The sequence below is a fragment of the Lepisosteus oculatus genome, chromosome 17 (assembly GCF_040954835.1).
Source record: "Lepisosteus oculatus isolate fLepOcu1 chromosome 17, fLepOcu1.hap2, whole genome shotgun sequence".
NCBI classification, from domain to species: domain Eukaryota; kingdom Metazoa; phylum Chordata; class Actinopteri; order Semionotiformes; family Lepisosteidae; genus Lepisosteus; species Lepisosteus oculatus.
The window spans coordinates 17,741,671-17,766,926 of record NC_090712.1 but is presented as its reverse complement, the minus strand read 5'-3'; the positions used below and the strand labels follow the sequence as shown (position 1 = coordinate 17,766,926).

At 42.3% G+C, this 25,256-nt stretch overlaps 2 protein-coding genes across 2 annotated transcripts in view; one reads left to right on the top strand and one right to left on the bottom strand.

Annotated features, from left to right (window-relative positions):
- The first annotated feature begins 280 nt into the window (after positions 1 to 280).
- On the top strand, positions 281 to 4,213 carry mea1 (male-enhanced antigen 1). Its single transcript, XM_006638674.3, has 4 exons — positions 281 to 402; positions 1,211 to 1,552; positions 3,069 to 3,177; positions 3,765 to 4,213. Exons 2-4 carry the CDS (start codon positions 1,238 to 1,240, stop codon positions 3,926 to 3,928), a joined length of 588 nt encoding a protein of 195 aa, XP_006638737.2. The 5' UTR covers positions 281 to 402; positions 1,211 to 1,237; the 3' UTR covers positions 3,929 to 4,213.
- Positions 4,214 to 4,308: 95 nt separating this feature from the next.
- Positions 4,309 to 25,256, bottom strand: part of ppp2r5d (protein phosphatase 2, regulatory subunit B', delta) — a 30,548-nt gene continuing 9,600 nt past the window's right edge. Inside the window, exons 3-17 of the mRNA XM_006638675.3 lie at positions 22,086 to 22,266; positions 17,395 to 17,594; positions 16,689 to 16,799; positions 16,325 to 16,417; positions 15,402 to 15,532; positions 14,684 to 14,743; positions 14,482 to 14,590; positions 14,330 to 14,383; positions 13,330 to 13,500; positions 12,952 to 13,079; positions 10,726 to 10,827; positions 10,269 to 10,341; positions 9,762 to 9,824; positions 8,993 to 9,109; positions 4,309 to 8,280 (exon numbers count right to left, since the gene is read on the bottom strand). Coding sequence (XP_006638738.2) covers positions 8,143 to 8,280; positions 8,993 to 9,109; positions 9,762 to 9,824; positions 10,269 to 10,341; positions 10,726 to 10,827; positions 12,952 to 13,079; positions 13,330 to 13,500; positions 14,330 to 14,383; positions 14,482 to 14,590; positions 14,684 to 14,743; positions 15,402 to 15,532; positions 16,325 to 16,417; positions 16,689 to 16,799; positions 17,395 to 17,594; positions 22,086 to 22,266 — 1,731 coding nt within the window. The 3' untranslated portion in view covers positions 4,309 to 8,142. The remainder of the gene's footprint in view (positions 8,281 to 8,992; positions 9,110 to 9,761; positions 9,825 to 10,268; positions 10,342 to 10,725; positions 10,828 to 12,951; positions 13,080 to 13,329; positions 13,501 to 14,329; positions 14,384 to 14,481; positions 14,591 to 14,683; positions 14,744 to 15,401; positions 15,533 to 16,324; positions 16,418 to 16,688; positions 16,800 to 17,394; positions 17,595 to 22,085; positions 22,267 to 25,256) is intronic.

Genomic DNA, 25,256 nt, shown 5'->3' with positions numbered 1-25,256 from the left:
ATGAACAAGAACTCCGTGTCGAAACTTGCAACATAAGCCTTATCGGTGTAGCTTTCATGTCAGAAGCAGAAATGACCACAGTCTACGTGTCTGACACACCAGTGAGGTGAACAGTTTTTCCAGTGCTCCCTCGAGCCCTGGCTGAATACCCAGTGTGTAAAGAAAAGACAGCTCTTTCAGACAATAACTCATATAAATAGGACTCTGCAGGACTTTGTGTTGGTGCAGGACGCTCCAGATCCGTGTCTCGTTATAGTGACGTATTGACGCTGCGACCGCCTGCGGCCCATTTCCGGGAGATACAGGAAGTGGGCAGAGGTGTTTGTGTGTAAGGCGATGGAGAGACGGGGCTCTTAAGGATCTTTTTGCAAACGTTTCTCTCGTATCCGAAGAAAGAAGCAGGTAAGTCAACTAAGCTTCAGCTTGGGGGGGTACTAAGGGGGCGATTTTTATGTGTGTGCACACAATGTCAGCGTATCAAGTTCAAAAGCAAATTGTGCCGTATGGTTTAGGTATTTGTCAGCTTTGAGCGTAGTTACATTCATCGAATTGCCTGTTCGTAAAATGTTCGTTACTAGATGTGACTGAAATTTTACTGCTGGTGGTAAAAGAAACGATTATAATATCCTTGAGAAGTGTTGGTGAAGATGCTGTCAAGTACATTTCTGAAGTCGCGAGTCCCCTAGTAGACCCAGGAGCAGCCTGCAGTCATTACTGTTCGGTTGCCGTTGTAGGGTAGCGTCTAGTCTCCTTACAGAATAGCGATTTCACTTAATATTCAGAACAGAATATTTTCGTCTTACTGTTGTCAAAGTGTCACTTATTTTGAAGTTAGTTGTATCACAATGGTGTTTCTGTAGGCTCAAAAAATGCGGGACTTGACCTTTCTTCTAGAATGCCACCGAAACAATGGCACAATGCAAATAATAAGTACTTTAAACAAAACTGAAGATGTATTAGGGGAAGTGGGGGGCTGTGATGCGAGGGGCTGTCGGATCTGGAAACAGACCCATCTGGAGTGGCTGCAGCTCCCTGGTGCAGGAGTGTCAGACCTCTTGGTGAAGTCACCTGGCTACAGCTGGGATTCCCCTGTGGCCACGGTCAGACGGGTGGTCCCAGATAGGAAATGGGGGTCAGGCCGTGCTGGGATCTTGGGGAGTGCCAGCTGCTGCAGCCCCTGACCTGCCGCCTCGCGCCCGCTGTGCTGCAGCTCCGGCCCCGGCCCCGGCGCCTGTGCATGGAAGTGGAGAGAGCCGCGGAGATGGGCCCGGAGAGGATCTTCCCGAACGCGGAGGAGGAGCTAGGGCAGGAGCGGCTGTCGGACGGAGGGGGGCTGGAGGCGGGGGGCGAGTGGAGCAGCGAGGAGCCCGAGGAGGACGAGGAGGAGGAGGCGGCGGCGGAGGGAGAAGACGAGGATGGAGCAGGAGGAGGGTATTATTACCAGCCCTTGAACCAGGACCCAGACTCGGGCTTGCCCAGCTCTCAGCAGACAGACCAGCCCGAGGAGTCCGGCCCTTCAGAGCCTGTGGAGGACATACAAGACAGGATACAGGTACTTGTCTGGCACGGCAGGCAATGCTGAATGAGCGCTGGGAGACAGCGGAGTCTGCAGGCTGCTCTGCTCCTGCCAGCTGAGTGGCTGCAGTCTGTGGAGGAGGGCGATGGGGTGACGGGCTCAGTGTGGCTCAGTGGTCAGCAGCCTTTTTGCATCTCCTGCTTTTCACTTTCCTTAAACAGATGAGGCACTGGAACATCTCCGGTAATTGTGGTGTTCACCACCGATGTGTTTTGAAATGAAAAGGTAGCCAAGTCTGGTGGTGCCTTTTGAATGATGCCTCATGATGGTAGGCATTAGTTTCAAAACTATTATCTTTATATACATTGCATATACATACAAATCACACAGTGTGGAGGACTTCTAAAAACTGTTTTACAGGCATTGGGGTGTGCCTCCACCTGTCTATTTTCTAAGCTCTTCATCCAATTCAGGGTCGCAGAGAAGCCAGAGCCCATCCTGGCAAGTAATTGGTGCGAGGCAGGATACACCCTGGGTAGGACGCCAGTCCATCACAGGGCAGATACACAGATACGCACACAGGGCCAATTTTCCCAGAAGCCAGTTAACCCAAGTGTGTGGTTTTGGGCTGTGGGAGGAAACCCACACAAACACAGGGAGAAGGTACAAACTCCACATCCACGAATTGAACCCAAGCCTTCAGCGTCACACCCCTCTGCCGCTGTGCCAGCCCCACTGCAGGCTTCTGTCCCCAGATGGGACGAAGTGTCCAAACAGCTCTCTTCTCATGGACTGTGTGCAGACAGCCCCAGGAGCAGGCTTGCTGCAAAATCTTATCTGTTGAAGTATTCTTCTGGCAGGTTTAGCGTGACATTGGGTTAACTTCTGTTTGACAGGGAGAGTGAGAAACCGTCCTTGCTGTTCAAATGCTTTTTGGTCAGCTACACTGGTGCTCAGGTTTTTTTTTGGGAACTCTTAAAATTGAGGGGTGACGTGTGAAATAGGGGAATGTCACTGGGGATGGAGCATTAAGCATGTCATCTGGAAACATTGATGCTGGTGCTTTCATTTTCACAACACAGACTCCCAATGCTCACGTTTCAGTATGGAGGGCAGAGGTCTTGACAGCTTGTCAAAAGAAGAAGCAGCACTGTCCAGTATGAGCCTTTACATTGGATAAAGTTGTCTTCTCAGACGGAAACTTGGCTGGCCATGTTCTAGAGGGTGTACTGTGAACTACAGCCTCTAATATTAGAAGCACATGAGCCTATAACCCCAACGCTGTTTTAAAGGTTTGCTTTGTCTCACAGATGTGTTCAGCTGTTGAAACTATCGGCCTTTCTGAAAAATCCTTTTCTTTGCATAAGTTTTGAATTCTGAAACCTTTAGTGTTCCCAATGCAATAAGCACAGTCAGGAGCCAACATGAGGTATAGATAGGAATTTGTGGTCTTGTGACTCATAGAGGTACAGTTAGTTTTATTTTGGCAAGGGTCTGAAGCAGAACAGTCTTCCACCTGCCCCGTGACGGCAGTTTCCTGTGTGCTGTTCAGGCGATGGGCCTGTTCCTGCCCCAGCCACCTGCCCCCGACAGTGACGAAGAGGAGGACCCTGAGGAAGCAGCCGCCCAGAGGAGCCGCAGTTCCATTCCCATGGACGCCAGTGAGTTCCTGGAGTCCTGCTGGAGCGCACTCCAGCTCCACGTCTCCCAGTGCTCCATCCCAGCACCAGTGTCGGGTTTCCCAGAATGCACTATTCAGCTCCACACGGGACCAGTTATTTTGAGGGTCATTATGAGCACATGAAGTGTCATAAAACAGTGGCACAGTGAAGAACACAGGTTTACTTTAACCTATTCAAAATGGGTGATGAGCATTTTAAGAAGTTTGAAAATACAGCTATGAGGCTTTAAGAATTCTATATTTAGAAAGTAAACCAGTCGGTTACTTTTTTTTTAAGTCTAAATCGCCACATCTCTCCCACAATTATGATTTGAGGCCACTTGAATTTTTACAATTAATCCAGACATGCAAAACCAATGGCTGGATTAAATAAAATCAAGGAAGCAATAAGTAGATGTCGGTTAGTTTCAACAAAACAATTAAATGTAAAATGTCAGTGCTTTATATTTTCCTGCATGAAATAGGAGAAAGTCTGGTCGTGATTATAGAGTATCCACGCTATTCGTATACGATGTCAAGTAACAGAAGGGTTTCTTCAACTAAGCGTGCGTCTCCTGCCTTCACTAGCCCACGTGGAGCTGGTGAAGAGGACCATGGCAGCGGTCAGCCTGCCCTCGCTGGGGATCCCCCCCTGGGCCCAGGAGATCTCAGATGACCAGTGGAAGGACATGGTCCAGCGGACACTCCAGTCCCGGCAGGCGTCTGCCGGCCTTAAGCTGGACCGCAAGTGAGGGCAGCCCCGCGTCCTGCGCCCAGAGCCGTGGATGACGTTCTGTATGCCCAGCTGAGTATACCTTTATGGCAGTCTTCACTACAGCCGTGTAAAGTTTCTTTTCACACGATTAACTCTACACCCTACTCTCCAAATTTCAGACTGCCCCTTTTCAGTTATGTTCATGATCATTCTTTAATTCATATGTAGTATTTTTTTTAATTCTTCATTTTTTCAATGTGTTTATATTTCAGTGGTGATTTTAATAAATGCAACAGAATCTAAAATAAAGAATGTAAGGATATTCCTTGTGGATGCATTTTCTTTGATATGGTAGTCAGTTTAAAGATTGATATTCTGCTTTTTTTCATAGCATTTTTTAAAATGCACACCTTCAAGTTTGTTTCAAGAGACTTTATTTTGTTCTGTACATACATGAACATCTGTACAAAATATGACATTTTCATACTATGTAATGCTCTACCTAAAGTACAACATATGTACATATGACCTGGAAAGCAGCTTAATGTTAGTGTCAGAACTGGGGGGAGTTGTGGTAGTGGAGAGACCCTTAATTCTTACAGCCCTCTAGGCATTATGCTCAGCTCAGCTGCTGGACAAAATGAGCACCCTGTCCTCTCCTCTGGTTCCCACAAAAGGCTGTTCACACCAGACCGCTCTGAAGGACACAGTTTCTCAAAATCTGCTTGAAGGAATGTCTGAGAGGGCTGTTGGACTTGGGAAAGCAGGGCAAGGAAATGGAGTCTGCTTGTGGTAGATGAAAGCAGTAACATTTATCGTGGTTGTGTAGACAACAGCCCATGTTCACTGATCTTTGGTACAGCCCAAGACGAACATGCTTTCTTTATAGGTAAAAGATGTACTGGTCACAAGACACCATCAAAACTAAGACTTTCAAAACCTATCTGTACCTTACAGTAGAGTATGAAATGTAAATACACCATTAAAAAAGTACTATGACATTGTATTTAAAAAGCTGCCTGTTCTATAGTAACTGTGTACTGTTTTGGAATGAGGGGGTAAGTATTGAAAACAGGGTCTTAAACCTAACCAGCCAGATAATGGTTCCACAGTTCCAATAAATCAGTGCTACAGCCCTATATATTCTGAGGTATTCAGTCATTTGATCCAAATGAAAAAGCAGATATTTGATAGTTTGTAAACCAAGTAGAAAAATAAACCTGACTTCCTCTTAGCTTTACAGTAACAAAACAACTAAGTGACCATTTCATGACTGGGGAAAAGGGAACCTCAAGCCATTTTAGGATCAAACATGTTTTCATGCCTTATACAGAAATGCCACTTTAGATATTTGCAAAGTTGAGTAGTACAGTGTATATGGTCACTTTGTCCAGCAGCTGCCCTCTGAGAGAAGTGTTCCCCACCGTTGGAATGATTAGAAAGAGAAGGACAGAAGCTCAAGTTCCAGACCCCACAACAGAAAAGGGAGATCGTGCAGCAGGACAGGGGAGAGGAGGGGAGGAGTCCAGACCAGGCAGGGAGGACAGGAGGAATGAGGAGGGGGACTGCAACCCTAAGCAATATACATTACAATATACAGTACACAAATATTCGCAACAGTAACTGCAGGCTTTCTTTTTTCTTATAATGAGCCTGAATAATAAGCAAATCTCACCTTTTTACTTTCGTGTATATTCCTAATAAGAGGATTGTATAGCGCTCCCGTACACCAAGTGCATGTTTTAAATTGTTTTTTAAATATTGCTTCGGCACCATAAAAATGTTGTTCACAATCTATGACAGAGTCTAAATAATAAATCACAGGTTTTCAAGGGGCTGGGTGAGATGAAGAGATTCCCTATGCTTGCAACGGCAATTACTAGTTTGTTTCTAAAACATGAGTCAGCATTTTCATTTCCAGTGACTGCAGCCTTTGAAAAATTAGGAACAAATCTGTAATTAGTGTAACTTGGACATTACACTCAAAAGGTACAACGCAGGCAGTTCATGCCTTCAGAAAACAAACAGCAACCAGCACATGCTTTGTACATGGCACTGATTCCTTGAGATCCAGTTGGATCACAAAATAGTTCCACCCATACTGTATGACAACTCCCTCTCTAAGCGTTAGTACTAATGCAGTCTGTCTACACAGCTCCCTTGCCAAGCACAAAATCACCAGACTGAATTGCTACACAAAACCCACTGAGAGACAGAACAGGAAGCTAGCCCTCCAGCTGTGGTGAAGCCAACAGCTGCTAGAGAAGATGACCGCTCTGCTCTTGGTTAGAACTGAGCCTGAAGTCTGCTTGCCAGAACATAAAATAATGCTCAGCATGGGAACAATTGCTTGTTCACAATGCCATTCTCTGCATAACCAAAAATAAAACTATGAAGGCAGTTGATATTTTCACATCCTTTAAGTAAAAAGCCAACAGCAAAGCCAGTATTTCACCTTTTTAAAATTTGGCAGATTGCTCGATAATAGTCTTTGTAGGTGACAACATTGTTGAAGTGTAAAAGACATTCTGCCTTCACAAATGTTAAATTATTAAAACGATCTTAAATGTAGCATTTAGAAAACTGTAGATCCACATGGCATCTCCTTTTGCACAACCACTAGATGGCCACATTGGTTACAGTCATAATCTAGAATACTTAGTCCATATAAGGAACTAGTCCCAAAACCAGAGCCAGTCCCATTCATCACAGCAACAGATACCCCAGAAGATTAAATTGAGCACTAAAGCATTTAAAACAGACAGCGATCAAGCTAATGTACAAGCTCTTACTGTACAATACCATGAAATCTATCTACATTAAGGGCAAGAATGCTAGCTCAACAAAAACGACTTAGGAGGCGTCTCTAGCACAAGGAGGTAGCTGCGACTAACAGGTGTCAAGAGACCATGGGAGGAAAGAAAACAAGGATCCTCACAACTGGGGACACTATCTGGTGCTGAGGTAGCAGCCATTACCAATGGTGACACTTTCTAGTGCTTTTTCCACTGTCCTTTGGACAGCTTGAATGAAATTATAGAACTGAACACTAAAGGCGGAGAGGATGTTGTACACGGAGTACAAATGACTTTAAATGTAACACTTTCCAAAAAAGGCAGATGGGTATCAAAGACGTTCTCACTATAATTAAAATACTATGACGTCTGTTCAGGAGGTCACGCCTGTTACACTTCCTGAGTCTCTTAACTACCTCTAGAACTGGCTGAATTCATCATACCTGATCTTTCTAATCACCTGTGCACAAAACCCAAGAAAATAATGCCAAAACGGATTCAATACTGGAATCTTTCACAATATAGCAGAAATTCTTTAAGCCCTGATTCTTCAAACCATTTGGAATGAGTGTATTGACATTTATAGCATCCAGGAAGGGAGTATGTATACTTGTGTTCCTCCAGCTCAGAGCCAAATGACTGCATATATTGCCCACTGTCACATGGCCTTAAAATATTAAAAACTGAAGGCTCAAATCCCGTCATTCAAGATTCTTTCAAAATGATGCAATAAAAAATCATCCATTTTGAATGGAACAAATACAGTACAGGTAGCAAATGGTGCAGTCTTTTCAACACAGGCTGCTACACAAGGAGATCTTTCAGAAACTCGGCATAGAAGTGCAATACTTGAGGTGAAGGCAATGATTCAGAAAACTCAATCTTTAGAAGCACAAAACCAAAATGAATTAAACCCAATGAATAAACTAAACAAGCAATAGTACTGCCTCTTTAAAAGAGAACATTACACATTTGGATAAAAATAGGGCTACTATATATGTTCCTGGAAAAAATGTCTACAAGTAAAATGGATAGCTTAAAAAAAAACACAGTGAAGGAAGCCTGCGTTTTTAAGTGCTTTTAGTTTCTTCAATACTAATAAAGTGACAAGTCTTGTTACCTACTAACACCTTCTCTTCAGAGCCTTACAGTGGCTGCAGATTTCCTAGTCAGAGGCTACACTCAATGAAAGGGAAAAAACACAAAGAGTGGGAAAAGGAAAAAAACATGAGGAAAGAGACACAAAAACACTGCTGACTGATTTTTTAGGATCTTCTTTCCTTGTGACCCAGCATGGTATACCAATGTTCTATTTGTGTGCGTGCGCGTCTTGTCTGTCTGGTGTGTGTGCGTGGGTGAGGATGTGTGTGATAGCTAGGGTCTTTGCAGACAGGGCTCTCCAGATGGGTGGAAAGCATTCGGGGTGGAGAGAGGGGAAGTGGGAGGGGCTCCCTAGTCAGAGAGCTTCCTGATTGGCTGTCAGATACTCCTCTGCACGCTTGTGGGCCTCCAGGGCTTTAATAGTATACACATCCTGCGGCAGCTCCGACTTCCGGCGCATCAACACCTTGTCCTTCTTCATGTCCTTGGTCACCTGACACACAAGAGGGGGACATTCATCAAGCTTTTATTCAAAGGGGAAAAAGAACAGCTGACAACTATTTGTGTAAATGCAAAAATTATCCAAATTACTATGCATCATCCAAACTGAAGCTGAAAAGTCCGGAGGGGTTACAAACAGGGCAGTGGATGGCTGTGCATCAACCCAAATTTTCAAAACCCAAGTATAGTTATATACTTCAAATAAAATAAGCTATACACGTCATGCACAAAACTATGCATTACCGGGACTTCACAGAGATAAGTGATGATTGTCTGCAAGTGCTACTGACGCACTGAAATCTAATTTTACAGTAATAGTATGGTTCTGCAGCACTGGATAGTGATTGGACGAAGCCAATTACTATTTGTATCCACTGTTCAACAGCTGCTCTTAACTCTCACCGTAACCTTAAAGGACGGACATTTCAAATTCCTGTGACTGTCATATAGAAAGGCAAGGGGTGAAACAACAGCATGAGCTTCAACTCCAGCTGTACAGGCTGTTAGGAGTCTGGCTGGCAAAACGCAAAGGCGATGCAAGCCAATACCAACTGGGAAAACCAGCTGGCTCTGCAAAACCGCTCCATGTTTGCCTGCCCAGGCCTTAACAGGGGCATAAATGAAACTCCACAACAGCAAAGACAGCCAACAACAGTCAAAGAGACCCTCTCATGGGAGCAGATGCTCTGGTGGCAGTGAATTACCTGTGTGGCCTCAGTTTCCACAGTTTTCTTCAGCAGCTGGATATCCTCAGCAGTTGGGGTCTCGGTCTCCATGGAGTATAAAGGCATCAGGGCTGAGCTCTCACTGTACATCATGAACTGCATGGAGTCACAACAGAGACAGTGAGAGGCAGCACCAGCACACACGCCCTGTGTGTTCCATTCAGAGTCCCGATTTCCTCTGCACGTCAACAACCAGAAACGTATTTTAACCTCGCATCCAGACGGACAACACAACTCCTGTGCTTATCAGAAATTAAAAATCTCTGTGATCAAGATACAGTGAGTCGCCTGGCCAGAGTGTGTTTATAGGAGCAGATGGAGAAGAAAGGGTAGGATGTCATGTGTCCTCTATTACATGTGACAGTTTAAAGACCGCGTGACAGTGCAAGCAAAAAGAGGAGTTAAGATGCTACTGTTATTATTAAAAATGAACAAATATCCAAACTAATGATTTTTGTGGGCCACCATCAAAAAGTGCATCCATTTGTTGCTAACCAAAACGGGTAAAAATTTATTTTGGCAGAATCTTCAATCATTAACGACAGCTAAAGTTTATTTTATTTTAAAAAGCTATTTTCCAGTCAAATAAAGAAGTTAGTTTTCTTTGGCTTGTGTGGTTTCAGAATTCAAGCTGCACTTGAGGTCTTTCGTGCCAATGCAGTCGTCATATTTCACACAGTGTGGACAAAGGCACGTCCACGGGGAAAAAAAATTCTTCATTCACTTCCAGAAGAAACATACAACTTGCCTCATCTTGAGGGTGAAAACCAGTGACACATCTGGAGGTCATTGAGGGATAAATCTTTGCACTCTTCCAGGGGAGATAGAAAGAGAGAGACAGCAAGATCATTTCCGTGTCTTAATCCAAACCACATCAATACACAGTCAGGCCAGCTCGCACTCTCTCAAGCTCATCAGAACAAGAAAACCGCAGCCACCACACAAGGTTCATCTACCGTATCCTCTTTTCACACTTAACATTATTTTACAACAGCAGAAATGCTGTACACTGTATTCACGACAGACACAAAGGGCAAGAGATTAACAGTGATAATTATATTGCTCAGCAGCAAGAAGATCTCTATTTAAAATTAGCAAAACAATGAAGTTCCTTACACTGGTAACACCCCCAAATTACACCATTAATTGACAGAAACCCTGACAGTGTAATTGCAGACTAACTGCACATACAAGTTGTGATACTATTCTTCCCGAGTCTCCTCACTTAACGGGGCAGCGCTCTCACTGTTCTGACCTGCGGGTTCTGGTGAGCCAGCTCTTCAATCTTGTGCCAGATCTCTTCACGTTCCTTCAGTTTGTACTTTTCTCTGAAATTGAAAAGAACGAAAGAAAATATATCGGTATCAACGAAACTGGAAATTTCAGAACGAAATGTTTCAGACAAAGAAATGGCTACCATTCAAACTTTGGAAAAAAAAAAGAGATTTTATTTTCTTTGGTGGACAAAGTGTGAGTATTTGCCTTTACATAAAGCACATCAATAAAACAGTAGTGCATTTGTGCTACACTCAATTTGGCTTTTGGCACTACAAGTTATTTCAAGAACATGAAGCAAAATAAAAATAATGCAGCTTCCTATGGAGTCCAATCACACAGTGCTGCCTGCTCCAGGATGGTATGTTTTTCTCTGACTCTAGCTGGATGCCTGCTGGGTTTGTACAGTACAGGGGACTCCTGTGGGCGGAACTCACTTCTGCTTCTCTGCTTTATACTGCTGTGTGCAGTCATCAAACAGCTTCTGATTCATCTCCATGAAGAGCTTCAGCGCATTGTAGATGAGCCCATGGATTGTCCTTGATAGGTAAGGGAAAGAGGGAACTGTTCATCCAGGAGTGCAAATAAAAACTCACCCAAGCAAAGAAGGAAAGAAGGATGAAAAAAACAACAAAGCTGCTGAACAAACAGCCGCTCTCGACAACGGGATTGTAAGAAATCGTTTATCATCTCTTAAGAAAATCACTCCATACATAGTTTTTACCTTTATAATTATTTCTGTTTCTTGCACTGCTTTTTCATTGAGACCGATGTTTCATCCTAGTGTTTTCATACTCTATCAGCCTTGATCAGAACATTTTTGTGTCAACTTCCGCACTGACCGACTTGTTTGAACTACGGGTGGGAACGCCGTGTGGGAGCTGGCTGTTTTAGGTCTATGAAAGGGTGGCACTACGGATGGCAGGACGGCGGTGGCGCTGCTGCCTCTCTGCTCCCGGTGCTCGAATCTGTCGGCTCGTTTTCTCCCTGCCTGCCGGGTTTAGCCTCTGGCTCATTGCAACATCTCTACACATGAAAAAGCTACTGAAAATGGATCGATGGATTTAACTCTAAAACTATTACATATCAGAATACTCCATCCAAAAAGCAACAAGCACAAGGCAGGGTATACCCTAGACGGGACACCAGTCCACTGCAGGGTGGACTTGCAAACACACTGACACACGGGGGCACGTTTCCACAATGAGAAGGCAATGAACCCCCCAGTATGTCTTTGCAAAGCTGGAGGACTGGAGCACCTGGAGGAAACCACACCAACAAGGGGAGAGAACATCCTAAGTCCACACTGATAGCTTCAGGATCCGGATTGATCAGTGGAACAAGGGCTGTGAGGCAACAATGCTTACCACTGTGCGCCCATCCCACCCCCCTCAGAACATTACATGAGTAATTCCATCAGGACATACTGAATTAATGCAGTACACCCTTCTATCACAGGATCCTTGACACCACAACCTTAATACTGCTACCAGCATTATTCTTGTTTTTTTATTTCATTTTCCACACCAGGTTGGCAAGATGATAACTGTTCTCAACTTGATTACAGCGACTTACCATCCCGTCAGCTGTGAGCCACAGAACAGCTGTCTGGACTTAAGAAACAGTGCCATCGGTAGCTACTGTTACTACTGTGGTGATGCTGGTGTCCTGAACAAAACTTCACATTCCTAAACTAATCACAAAATTTCATTCAGCATCTATGTTTATGCTGTATCCCATAACATTTTTTTCCGCGTTTTAACCAGTAATGGTAAACATTCCTGGATAATTTGTGTGTACCGATATAGTGTATTAATAATAAATACTCTGTTCGCACTGCAAAACTTTTAAGATTGGCAAAACAGAAGTGTTCTTAAAAGAAGGCAAAAAGATGTCACCCCTCAACATGCTGCACGCCTCACAATAAGACATAGGAGTAATTATTGTTTTCAACCTTTAATGCACAGCCTGAGAAATACCATGCTGCAGACGTAACGCAGCAAAGCAGCAACTTTTCAAACAGCTGCCACGCGCTGCTTTTCATGAATTCACTTGAAGATGACATTACTACTTTACGACACGAGACTCTTAACACAGCACAAATAAAGAAGTTAAGCACCTGCCTTAAGCACCTACCCATCATCAGAAAGTTGGAAACCACTGAGAATCACAGAAGCTCCCACCTGTCACACTTCATGAATACACTGCTCTATTTGTTTCACTGAACATTCCTCCCAGTCCTCAAAAAGAAAATATTGTTTTGAAGGACAACACGAAAGCTCCCATTTCCTCCCAGTCCAAACTAAGTCCAAAGTAAGTTAAACATGGCAGGTTAACTAGATTCTGGGAAAACTGGCCCTGATGCGAGTGTGTGCGTGTCTGTTCGTCTGCCCTGTGATGGACTGGTGTCCATTTCAGGGTGTACCCTGCCTTGTGCTCGTTGCCTGCTGGGGTAGGCTACAGCTCCCCTGTGGCCCTGAATCAGAAGAAGTGGTTAGAAATTGGGTTATTTAGTGGTGTTTTACGTATATCAAATGACAGATAAATACAAACGTAGACATTCTCAGCAAAAAACCGAAGTAATCTTTATGCTTCAAATAGGGGTGAGGAAGACAGAGGTGGTGCATGAACAGCTCTTGACACAAGACAAGAATGATACATACTTGTTCCAGTGGCTTTTAGAGTTCTTGTATAGGGCTGGGAACATGATAGGAAGGATCTTGGCTGCATTATCACTTATCAAGCTCATGATATATTCATTGTTCCAGTAATAAAGAGCTCTCTCTGCCACCTGAAAAACAAACAAGAGTTTTACCCACTAGTTCTGCCCGGTTCTCAGAGTGCGCATTTCACACCGGGATCAGAAAGTTTATCAAAGACAGCCTCAATAATTACCTCTCCAGAAAATTAAAACATAATAAGAATGAAACAAAATTCATGTTATTTCCCAACAACCACATTTTGAATGGAAAACTGCACCCTGCACCTCAAATGGATATTATATACATTTCACAACCCAAGAACTCACCATCGCACCTCACCTGAAAATGTGGACTTGACACACACTTGGCCAGCTGTCTGAAAAGAGGTTCCATGACTTTTACAAACTCAGATGGCTCTATAACATCCAGGATCTCTTCCAGTTCATTGAGGAACATCACCTCCTTTGGGCTATGGGTCTTTGGCCAGAACTTCAGCAGGCCCATAATGACCTGGGGGACATGCGACTCATGAGTCAAAACTTCAAGGCACTTCAAAAACAGGATAACTGTACCACAGAGGGGCTATTGTATGCACCAGCAGTTTGCTCCAGACAGACTGAATAGTCATGGCCAGAGAAAAATCTGAAGTTCACTAATGCTGAGTTTTACATAACCACTGAGGAAAACAGGCCGATCTCTGTTTGCTATATTAAAATAGTAGACAAATGATCCTATCCAGTCCTATCCCAACTTAACCTTTTCAACTACATTATGACTTACAGGGTAACAATCCCTGAATTCTGGACATTTGATGCTCTAATTTTTAAACGCACTGATCATTTAGCAGGAACCACTGTGTCTGAACACCACTGGCACTGCACTGAAAGCAAAGTCTCAGTAAAACGTCTAACACAAACCAGGCCGGCATCTAGAGCCATGTGTGAAAATCTGCAGATTATTTCTTAAAATCAGATTATGAAGAAGGATCTTATGAAACTCACTGTAAACTCATGCAATTAAAATGCTTTCATTTCTGTACTGAACAGTCTAAAAGTCAGCAAATTTAAAATAAAACTAGCAGAAACTGACAGAGAAATCCTTGCTAGAAGGCCAAGGTAAAAATACTTTAGACAAACATGAGTAAACATTTAATTAAAAAAAAATCACAAAATAATACATGGTCCTGCTTAGATTTTGATACATCTTAGAGAAGCCACAAAAAAGAAGTTTGACTTCTGCACCATTCAAAACACCCAAACTGTAAAACTGACCAAGTGACTTAAGGTTTTAAAGACCTCTCTTATTCCAATGTAACAAGCTCACAGAGATCTGTACTTACTGGTTCTGTTAGACTGCTGTCTTTTTCCAGAAATTGCACCACACAGTAAGCCAGCTATAAAAAAATGAACACAAGCTGACAAAACTGCAACATCGGAAAATGTACAGTACTCTGTTTACAGAAATTGAGCATTTTAAAAGAAGTGTTATTACCTGTGGGTGGTACACACTAAGTGATTTCACTTTGTGCAATGGCAGCAATACTCTGATCAGGAACATTTTATGCTCTTCTTTCAACGGTAAAGCAAAACCATTGATTATACTAGAGAAAGAAAGGAACAAAAGAAAAAAAGTCTGTAGATGTTTTTAAAATTTCTATTTAATTTTTTAAATCAGGAATGTCCATACTACTCACCTTCCTAATATTTCTAAGAGCTCTGCAATTCCATTGTGATGCTCCGTTTCATATATAAATCTAGGGAAAAAATATGTGCAATCTATTGGTTGAAAAATGAAATTAAAAAAAACACAAACACATTCATCATTATCATTCTAGTCTCAAATCTTCTCAATCTTAGCCCAGCTCTGCTGGAGTCGTCAAGTCTTTGGGAGGTGGGAAGAAACATGAGCACCCCAAGAAATGTTACTAAATATACAGAGAGCATCCAAACTCCACACAGAAAGTGCCCTGGCCCATGATCCCAGAAAGAGCTATGAGGCACCATCACCATCCAAAATCCCACTGTACCAACCTTCCTTTTCAAATCTTACTACAGCATGTTTATTTATAAATTATTTTTATCAATGAATGTCTTCATCTTTCCAATAATTTGCTTAGTTGATGTTCAAAAGCGGAAAGGCTCTTCAGAACACTATTTCATACTCCACAGAAAAAATGTCAATGTATCATTTTTTCTCTGGCAGGACAGAGCAGCGAAACCTTGTTCTTTAAGCACTGAACAGAAGCAGGCTTAATTAACATCCCTGCCAACATGTTTTTATACTGGACAACTCCCTACAAGGAGCCATATATTATCCCTAAAGCAACACATCATGAAGCAAACTACATGCAACAAAACAAACCGTACCTCACAATTCTAAACATCTGCTGAAATGTGGTGCAATTTTCTTACCTGTAGAATATATTATTGATCTGTCGTCGTATATATGCTCTCAGCCCCAGAAATTTGCCATAGATCCTGTGGAGAATGGTCTTAAGGAAATCTCTTTCTCTGGGGTCTTCACTATCAAATAACTCCAGTAACTGTCATGGAGGATGGAAGATGGAAATGGGAGATCAATTCTTCATACAGTATTGCTCAAACATGACTGAAATATGAGGGTGTAGGTACAGGTCTAACCATAAACAGCAACAAAATGCTCAGATCAATTTGTAACACCATTCAGATCAAACATCGTTACTCCACAGCCTGCATACTTCGAACCCCTGTGATGCTATCAAAAGTCAGCAGATAAGAGCCATGTGGGAAGACAGGGAGCAAAGAACAGTGTACCCTTATGTATGCTAATGCATAACAGTTTTATTCTATTCTCACAATGTAATACAGTGTGATCCGTGCCTGAAGACATGTACAATTGCTGGGGTTACGGGGTACTCAAAGACAACTCCCTCTTGCACGTTTCACCTTGACTATGCAACATAACCACATTAAGAAAAAGTTCAAACTTGGTTAATGTATCTTTAACACTAGACATCGAGGAAAAAAACATTTTTAAAAAATTCCTGTTTTTTTGTATTGCTGCCAACACAGTGACATTATCTTCCAAACTCCATGAGCAACATTAACACCTCCTTTCTTAATAATAATATCAGCCAAAGCACAAATAATTCAGTGATCATGCATAACAAATTAATCCAAATCCAAATTAATTTCCTGTTGTTTTATATGAATCAGGGACACAGCAGTGCACTGAATCACGTTAGAAGCTTGATTTAAACACCATTATCAAAAAAGTGCCTTAACAGCTATAATTTTTAACAATCAAAGTTATAAATGGTTTCAGAAACTATTAGAACAAGATTAACAATACTTACCGACAAAACAAACTTTTGGTCAATGTGTTTTTTTGCAATGTTTGGCTGGAAGTCCGGTGATTCCAACAGTCTTAAGAAAAATTCATATACAAGCTGAAAAAAAAACATGTTGGGACCACTGTCAGAAGGCGACACAGCATACATGGACTTTTGTCCTAATGAATTGCGCTATTACTGCAGATGCCATTAACCTTCATCATAAAAACACTTAGAGAATGATAAAAATAAGTGACGAGAAACACACAAAAAAAATCCTGCTGGACCACTTACCTATACCCAGCATGTTTATTACAGAGTTGCGGAATTTGTTTATTCTAGTAGGATTGTTCTACAAAGTAAACACTACGGAAAGGGCCCCGCCCACCTGGAGGTGTGGCCACGCAGCTTCCAGTGTTGGCTCATCCTCCTCGGGGTCAAACTCCGCCCCCGTCGGGTTAGAGGAAGGTGGGAGGGTCCTGAACAGGTTCGCTGAGAACTGGCAAAACAAAATAAAAGAAATCAGAAAAGTTCAAATAAAAACATTTAGACAATGGTACCTTCTTAATCAGCTGCATTTTACATATTCAAACACCTAGGATGTTCTGAAAATAAGTCTTCTTCTACCGATGGCCATGAAGCACTGTGTAGGTTAAGTAACTTAACTGCTTGGCTGCACATATCTATGTCCCCAACTTTGTGCTTTCTGCAAAGGGAAGGGCTGATGTAATGGCTCCCAGGCCTCTCTCCATGATCAGGTCTAGAGCGGATCAAGCAGGGCCAGTATTAAAATGAAAGAGACAATACCGCTGGCAAGAGGAGCACAGAAATATAGGACCCACATTACAACCAGATGCAGCTGTGGCAGCTGGACATCAACTAAAAGAGGGTCACATGGAGAGCAGGTGTCATGAACAGCAAACTGAATTTCCTCTCAAACACACATGTGAAAAAGAGTGGCTGTATCATGTGATGCAGACAGAGGAGGGTATTGCCTGGAGTTATGAATATTTTTTTTCAGCTGATCTTCAACTACCCTCTTACTGAGTAGCCCCTGCAAAGATCCCGGCAGCTGTTCTTGAGTCTGGCCTCACCATAGCAACAGCCTCGGGGTAGATGGCCTCAGTGACCACATCGCGGTTGTGCGTGATGTACTCCACCATCTCATTGAGGCCAGCGCGCTTCACCTCCTTGTACTTCAGGTCGCTGAGGGGGTCGGAGACGAAGTCGAAAAGCACGCAGCACTGCCGCAGTTTCTCCACGAAGAGCTCCTCCCTCTCGTGGGGCGGGGTATCTGCACAGCACAGCGAGGACAGCAGGTCAACACGGAGCTCAGCCACAGCCTGCCACTGGTTTCTCTCGCAGCGTGGAGAAGTCCTTTCAGTACGCAACACCGTGCTCATGGATGACGGAACAAGTACAAGTGTTCTGTCGCACTTGCACTGAATTGTCCTTGCTGAGGAGGACCACACGGTCCCACAGCACTCACAAAACTTTTACAATGTGTTGCTGGCCTCACCTCTTCACAAGCACATATAAACAAGTGTTACATTACGGAAAACAAAAACCTCCAGCACCTCAAACACCAGCAACCTTGACATCCGTCCGTTCGTGTTCTCTCATTACGAAAAAGCAGGGGTCAACCAGTATGATTGTAGAAGTTCAATTCATACGGCTCACACGCTTTATAAAACAGCCAATTTAACCTATTTTCAAGGCTGTGGCACGAGCTCCTTCACCATCTCAGACGTGAGTTATTTAGATGTGGTGGGAGACAACACAGAAAGGTCAGCACAGCCTCCTGGAGGGGATGAGAAACAATCCGCTGTGAGGCAAAGACAGTCTGGAGAAACTTCAAGGTTTTCTGCACCCCATTGCTCAAAGCACACACTGTCAAGATCACAAATGTCATTCCAGCAGACAGGAGTCCTGAAACCCGTCCGATGCCAGGCAGGTGAAATGGGGCGAGTGTGAGGCACACACTCAACACAGTCCTGGAGATCAGCTGGCACCTGCCACTGTGTCGCGGACGAGCCAATTTCAACATGACAGGCTAAGCTCCAGGCCAGCCATCCGTTTAATTGAGGCTTTAAACTAGCGCCTGCAAAATGAGAACAGTGATCAAATAATGTTTATGGCATAGACGCATAGATTCAGACTGTCATTTTTGGTTATAGCTCTAATACCCAAATGAGATTTGTGAGAAATATTCCCAACAGTTTATTAGAATGGGATAAAAAAAAGAACAATTATTGATGCATACTCTGAAGCTTGTCACTCTAACAATGGTGCACAAAACATGAATTTCTCAATCCCCTCAATCAGGAAGCCAGCTCCAAGAGTGCATGGAACCTGTCCCTTAAAATAGGGACGATGATAAAGCAGAATTACCTTAATTTCACTTGATGGCAGCAGGACACTTAAGAGTATCCATACAAAAAGGCTCAGATAAATATGATTGCCACATGCACAAATACTTATTTAAGTCGGTCTAAGGATTATCACACGGGCTGCACAAAAAACTGAAAATGTACATTACCGTTCAACATATGGAAAAGTATATTCTAAAAATATTTACTACATGCGCTGTTGATCTACAACCTGCTATGCAACGCATCCCAATAGTGTGATTTTGAGAACACAGTAATGCACTTACAGTAAAAACTTTGTTTTGTGCTTTTTGGGACATGCTAAAGGTTACATCTACCAGCAGAAACAAAAAAAAAAAACGATAACGCACTCGATAAAATGTTGACCTAAGAAACAGTACATACAGATAGTGGACAAAGTATGTAAACACCTTGGTAAATGAAAGATATAAAGCACACTACATTGAAAGCAAAGCCTTCCAGACAGCTGTGGCTCATGTGTTAATTAAGCAAATAACATGGGCAGGCCTGGCTGCCCATAATTACAGTTAGCATGTGGCAGGAGGCAGCCTTGTGACTTTGAAAGAGGGGGGAATCACTGGAGCTCGTTTGGTGGAAACTCAGTTTGCTGATGCTCCAAGACCAAGGGTGTCTAAGGAGTTTCCATTATTATAGTCTACTACCTGTCAAAATAAAATGTAGAAATTAACAAAGATTTGGAGACCATGGTCTCTTCTTAATAATGGCCTTAACAATCTAAAGCCGATCATCAAGAATAACGAGAACCAAAAAATACGTTTTCTGATTGTGTCCTTAAGCCACATACAGATAAAATAAGGAGGGATTTTCAATTTCCACAAAAATTCTCTAGAATAAAATCTAAAACCCACACCCGTCTTCAGATGCTCATCCTCATTTTTATCCATAATTTATGCTGAAATTAATTTATGAAGAAGACACCGCAGGCTGGAGGGTGACGTTTTAGGGGCAAAGGAAAGGCAGGCAGGTTGTGGCTGCCAGCCGACTCCAGAACTCGTACGGTAAACTACAGGGACAACGGCGGCAGCGATGCAGACTGAAATTGGGAAAGAACAGGCCTGGGGGTCCCATTCACACAACACAAAAGAAGGAAAGGAGTCCGACGGCTTCCTGTATTTGTTTCACTCCAATTCCGAGGAGACGTCCCAGCACACTAGAATTCAATCAAGGCTGTGGCTTCCCTTAGACCAGAGCGCACTGAGAAACCAGACAGGAGGAAACGAAAAGCTACCGGGACACTACACAAGACATTTCCAACTTTAATAATAACTACATTTCGATTGGGCTGTTTCAGATTGCACCGATCTGCCAAGTTCAGTCAATGGGCTGAGAGGAGAGGCCACATAACAGAAAGGTTATGGCAACGCATCTTCTTCGTTACAGGGAAAAGCCATGCAATGCAAACTGAACTCCCGTACACAAAATGAGATAATTTCCCAGAAAAACAAACTGGTTGGTGTCTTTCAGCTGTTGATAATCAATTCTGGTTCCTGTCATTTTCAGAAAAAATAATGAAACAGCACTGAAGCCATGAACAATGACATATTTAAAAGTGAAGACACTGCACAGCTATTGTATTATTCTTGGCTCAAGAAATATTTCCAGAACTATTTCAATCTAATGCAATATAATGACAAAGACTACAATTTAACTACTTTTAGGCAATACCTCTAAACCAAACAACAAAGTTAAGATTTTCTAGACAAAACTGTCAGGATAAGATAAGCAACCGTGGTGGTCTGCACACCGGAAAATTGTACAGGGTTTACAAGGTGGGATATGCATGTGGGGTTTGCCGTATATTGATCATGGGGCATTTTAGTTAGAGGGAAGGCATTTTGAATCTGAGAGTCCAGATTGGAAATGGCATACGTAAGGGTAGTAGCCTCTCTGCCTCGAACTCCTGTAAAGTCTAATCTCATGGTATCCTTGCAAAGAGGTCTTTGTGTTATTATTTTCACTTTGAAATTGGAATGTTCTCCCCTATTCATATCCGATGTCTCCCAGGTGCTCCGGTTTCCTCCTACAGACACACTGACATAATAGCAGGTTAAGTGGCTTCTTGTATAACTGCCCCTGGTGTGAGTGTGTGTGTTTGTATCAGTGAGCGCCCACCGATGAACTGGCGTCCTGTCCAGGATGTGACCTGCCTTGGGCCAGCTGCTTGCCGTGATAGGCCGTGAGCCCCTGCAACCCCGAACAGGGTAAAACACTTAGAAAATGAATGGAATTTGTACTGCGGAGTACATTCTAACCTAACAACAAATTTTGAGCACTACAGCAATTAACAAAAGCTAAAATACATGTGGCTGAATTAGGGATGTTCTCATGAAAATTATTGTTATGATTTGTTAAGTCATACGTTATGTGCAAAACATGTTAAAAGGGGAAAAAGGATAATTCAGAGTTGTTTCAATTAATCCTACTCATCACAAGTGGAATTACTGAGGGGCTGGCGGACATCTGCCTACTATAAATGAAAAAACAACACCCTGAGACTAAAAAGTCTGGTTACATTTTATCTACCGCAGAAATAAATCACACCTTTTAATAGACTAAGAAAAACTAAAAATGTTTAGCTCAAAGTAAAAATTAATTCCATCAAAAATAAGAAAACTAGCGGATTCCATTTTGAATGCTACTACAGCTATTAAAGAAAATATTGCAAAACACAAAGAATTTAGGAGAAGTCTTGAAAAATATATTTTACAGGACAACGACATTTCTCTGCTTGTGCCTGAAACCATGTGTACTTTACACTTAGATATTACAAGCCTCTTCAGATAGGGATGAGGCGCACATATAATACATCAGGAATGAAAGCTTAATCCAGTCAGCGAAGTGTGTTATGAAGAGGTTTTCTGACCCCTGTATTAAAAGGTGTTGCACTGCTGATCCAGTTACTGGATCAAACACACGTGTTATCATAGCCACACCAAGGACAAGTCAGAAATCCTGCACATCAGCACTTGTTGTGGCATTGAGCTTTTCCTGAGAAGCCTAATAAATTCTCCCCTAACAGTCTGCTGAGAGAGAGACTAGAGTTATCATAAGAAGAAGAAAAAAATCATTTTCAAAAGAAATCCTTTTGAAAAACTGAAAAATCCTTTTAAAAAATATCTCCCAAATGCTTATAGTTAGGTTTCTTGAAGGTTATCTTTGAAGAGTGTTCTGAAGGAAGTAAAGAAGGAAAAATATTTTTTGTCTGCTGGCGCCACAGTCATGTGAAATAACAAGCATTCAGAGTGCTCCTAAACAGAGTATAACACATCTCTGTGGTTTGGGAAACCCTGCACAACCTCCGTGAATCCTGTACTTTCACTGAGAAACAGCAGAGCTCTGCGAGTGGAAGGGGCACCGCGATCTGACAGCCCTACCTTTCAGAGCTGGGAGTTTCTGCAGCTCGCGGTTCTTGCTGAGGTTGAATCGTGACGAGCTCTGGCGCCTTTCCTTTTTCACGATCTGCGGGCCCCCCGAGTACTTGATTTTGTTCAGCTGGGTAGGAGGCGGGGTGCTGTTGCTGGGGCGTTTGCTTGCCGTCTGCTGCTGCTGTTGGGCCTGAAGGAAAGCACAAGCTGAGTAAACCTGCAAAAACATCTCCATACACACAATACCACGCAACTCCACATGTGTACAGGCAGAGCTCAACCCGCCGTTTCCCTCCACCTGCAGTACATCAAACACAAACATGTCGTCTTTCTGCAAAACACTAAACGTGCAATGCAAACTATTTACAGTTTTGTAGATAATCAAATATTATCTAGTACTTAGATAATACTAGTAATTAATCACACCCCCACTGGCAGAAATCACAGCTTCCAAAGGTTTCCTGTGACTAGCTCCGAGTTTTTCTATTCTTGCTTTTGGAATTTTTTCCCCACTTTTCCTTGCAGAACCCTTCTCATTCCAAAACCTTAATCTTTCATTCCTGTAAGTACTTCATGGTTGATTTTGAGGTATGTTTCACATCGCTATCTGGCTGAAATATCCAACCTCTTTTCAGCTTTGATTTCTTTACGGACTCTGGGACATGAGCTCCTAGGATTTGTTGATATTGAATTGAATCCGCTCTTCCTTCGAGCCCCACAATACCTCCTGTGTCGCTGGCTGCCATAAATCTCCATGTCTATCAGCTGCCAAGGCTTCTTCAGATGCTTCACCCATTCTTCTTCAAACGCATCTGTGGTTATGGCTAAAAAGGTCAATTTTCGTTTCATCAGTGCAAAGCACTTTGATCCAAAAAGTTTCCGTCTCATCAAGATTCTGTTTTGCACACTTTTATACATTGACTTTTGTGATGAGGCTGTAGGAAAGGTTTCCTTTTGACAGCTCTTGCATGCTGATCATTTTTGGGCAAGCAATGCTGTACTGTGGAGCTGTAAATAACTACTCCAGTCTCAGCTAAACCGTTCTGTTGATTTGTAGTCAACTGTGGGTTCTGCTTGGTAGATCAGACCAGTTTTCGAGCAGTTCTAGCAGAGATTTTTCTAGGTTTTCCAGATTTTGCCAGTTTAAAACAGTTCGCTTTAACTTGCATTTCTTAATGTTGCTTCTGACAGGTGAAACTGCAAACTGAAATCTTTTACTGACCTTCCCCCGATTTGTAAGAGTGAATTATCTTTATTTTCCAAGACCTCAAAAGCTGCCTAGAGAAGCCCACGGTTGTTGAAATTAGGCAGAACAACAGCCACAACCTGAGAGGTTAGAAGTGTCAGAGTATTTGTTCAACCCTGGAATTGAAATCATTCAAGGCACTGTGATTTAACCAGGTTTTGTGGCCTTTGAAAAGCCCAAATTAAAAAAGTAGTCATGAATCAACTGGAAGGGTGCCCAAACATTTGCACATGCCACACTCTCTATTTTATTTTTTTCAATCTATTTAAAATCAGCACATAAATAGTAATTTTCCATTACGATCTGTAGAAAGATGTTGGGTTTAACTTTGTACCATGCAGAGGCTGCGTCACATTCTGCTGAGAGATTCGTGTAAACGCTATTTAACCAGGGGCATCTAAACTTCCTTGCTAGAACTGTCTTCAGCTTTCCATGAACTAATAACATCAGTTAAAACATATCATTCTCCACTCCCTTCAACACTTTTGAAAGCCTCCAAACATGCATACATATGTTAATCTAAAGAAATCTAACACCTGTAAGTATTAATCATTCATTAGACAGAATTCACAGGTACAAGACATAGTTATAATTTTGTTATAAAATGTGGAGTTGAAGTGTAATTTGTGATGACAGGTTCTCTTCACAGAAATACACAAGCACGTGTGAAATTCAAAGTTCTTTACAAGCAAAGCTAAATGCAGTATTAAACCAGACTGTGTCAAGTCCCACAGAGCATACAAACATGTTGGCAAAACACAAGATAGAAACCTATCAAACACCAGACCAGTAACAAATATGCTGACGGTGGGACAAAAAAAACAGCTACTCAACACAAAATAATCAACCCGGGGAAGAAAGAAACAGAGGAACTCACAACCCAGATGATGACTAGATAATTACCCTAAAGTTCACCATGTGTAATGATCTGTTTATTCATTTATTCAGCAATATACAAGTATCTGGACCAATTATGAAAACCATCTGCAATTAGAAAAAAATTAAAATGACTAAGGGAAAATCAGAAGATTTTTAGGCCGAACTCTAGGCTGAATAGTGTTTGAAATTAATGTGATCATTTTATCTTGTTTCTACAAGTCCTGATGGATTTCTTTTTGTTTAAAAACTGTCATTGACGCCGATCTTTTGGCCCATCAGTTATTAGTCTTGCGTAAACCATATTCCATCCTAGAGGCCTCTTCAGAGTCTTTGTTTAACAAATTCCAATTACTTCCCTCAGAATGAAGGTACAGATTTCCCCATTTAAAAACAAGTAGGTTTAAGTTTTCCTTTACACCTGAGACTATAACCTTGCTTAACAAATGATTATTGTGAGTAAATACAAGTGTATTGTTTGTGGGTTTTCTCTATATAGACTGCTTTAAACCAAATTGCCCCCTGGGGATAATTAAGGCTCTGTCTCATTTGATTTAGTATATAAACATACCTTGCTGATTTCTTGTTGTTAATCTCTACTTAACCATCAGCCCGGTAGAGCAAAAACAGACAACTCAGATGAAACAGTAATTCACAGTCTGGGATTGCACCAGCTGATTAAAGGCTACATGAATATTTACAGCTGTGAACAGCAAGCCTGCCTCACTTCATCTGGAACAGTGCTATTTGCAAATCCATGTATTTTAATAGGCGGTTCTTTATCTTAGGCAGATATTGCGTACTAGAGATAGGCCAAAGGTCAGAATATCCAACTGATACACATCACCTCAGTAAATAAACCTTACATATCTTCTGGTGGCAGGCTGGGTGACTAGGTGAAAACAGGTGTGTTATAAAACAGTCAGTGGGTCTGATTTGTGAAGGAGCTCCCAGGTGATCTGCAGTTTGACACACTGCATGAATCTGTTGAGATCCTCCTGGGTTTTACTTTTCTCTATCGGGGATCCTCTACCACACCCTCATTAGAGTGACCTGGA

Excerpts from the sequence above, each read along its gene's own strand:
- mea1 (XM_006638674.3), top strand. The coding sequence starts at position 1,238 with ATGGAAGTGGAGAGAGCCGCGGAGATGGGCCCGGAGAGGATCTTCCCG. Across the intron at positions 1,553-3,068 it reads ACATACAAGACAGGATACAG|GCGATGGGCCTGTTCCTGCC; the intron begins GTACTTGTCTGG and ends TGTGCTGTTCAG. Across the intron at positions 3,178-3,764 it reads TTCCATTCCCATGGACGCCA|CCCACGTGGAGCTGGTGAAG; the intron begins GTGAGTTCCTGG and ends TGCCTTCACTAG.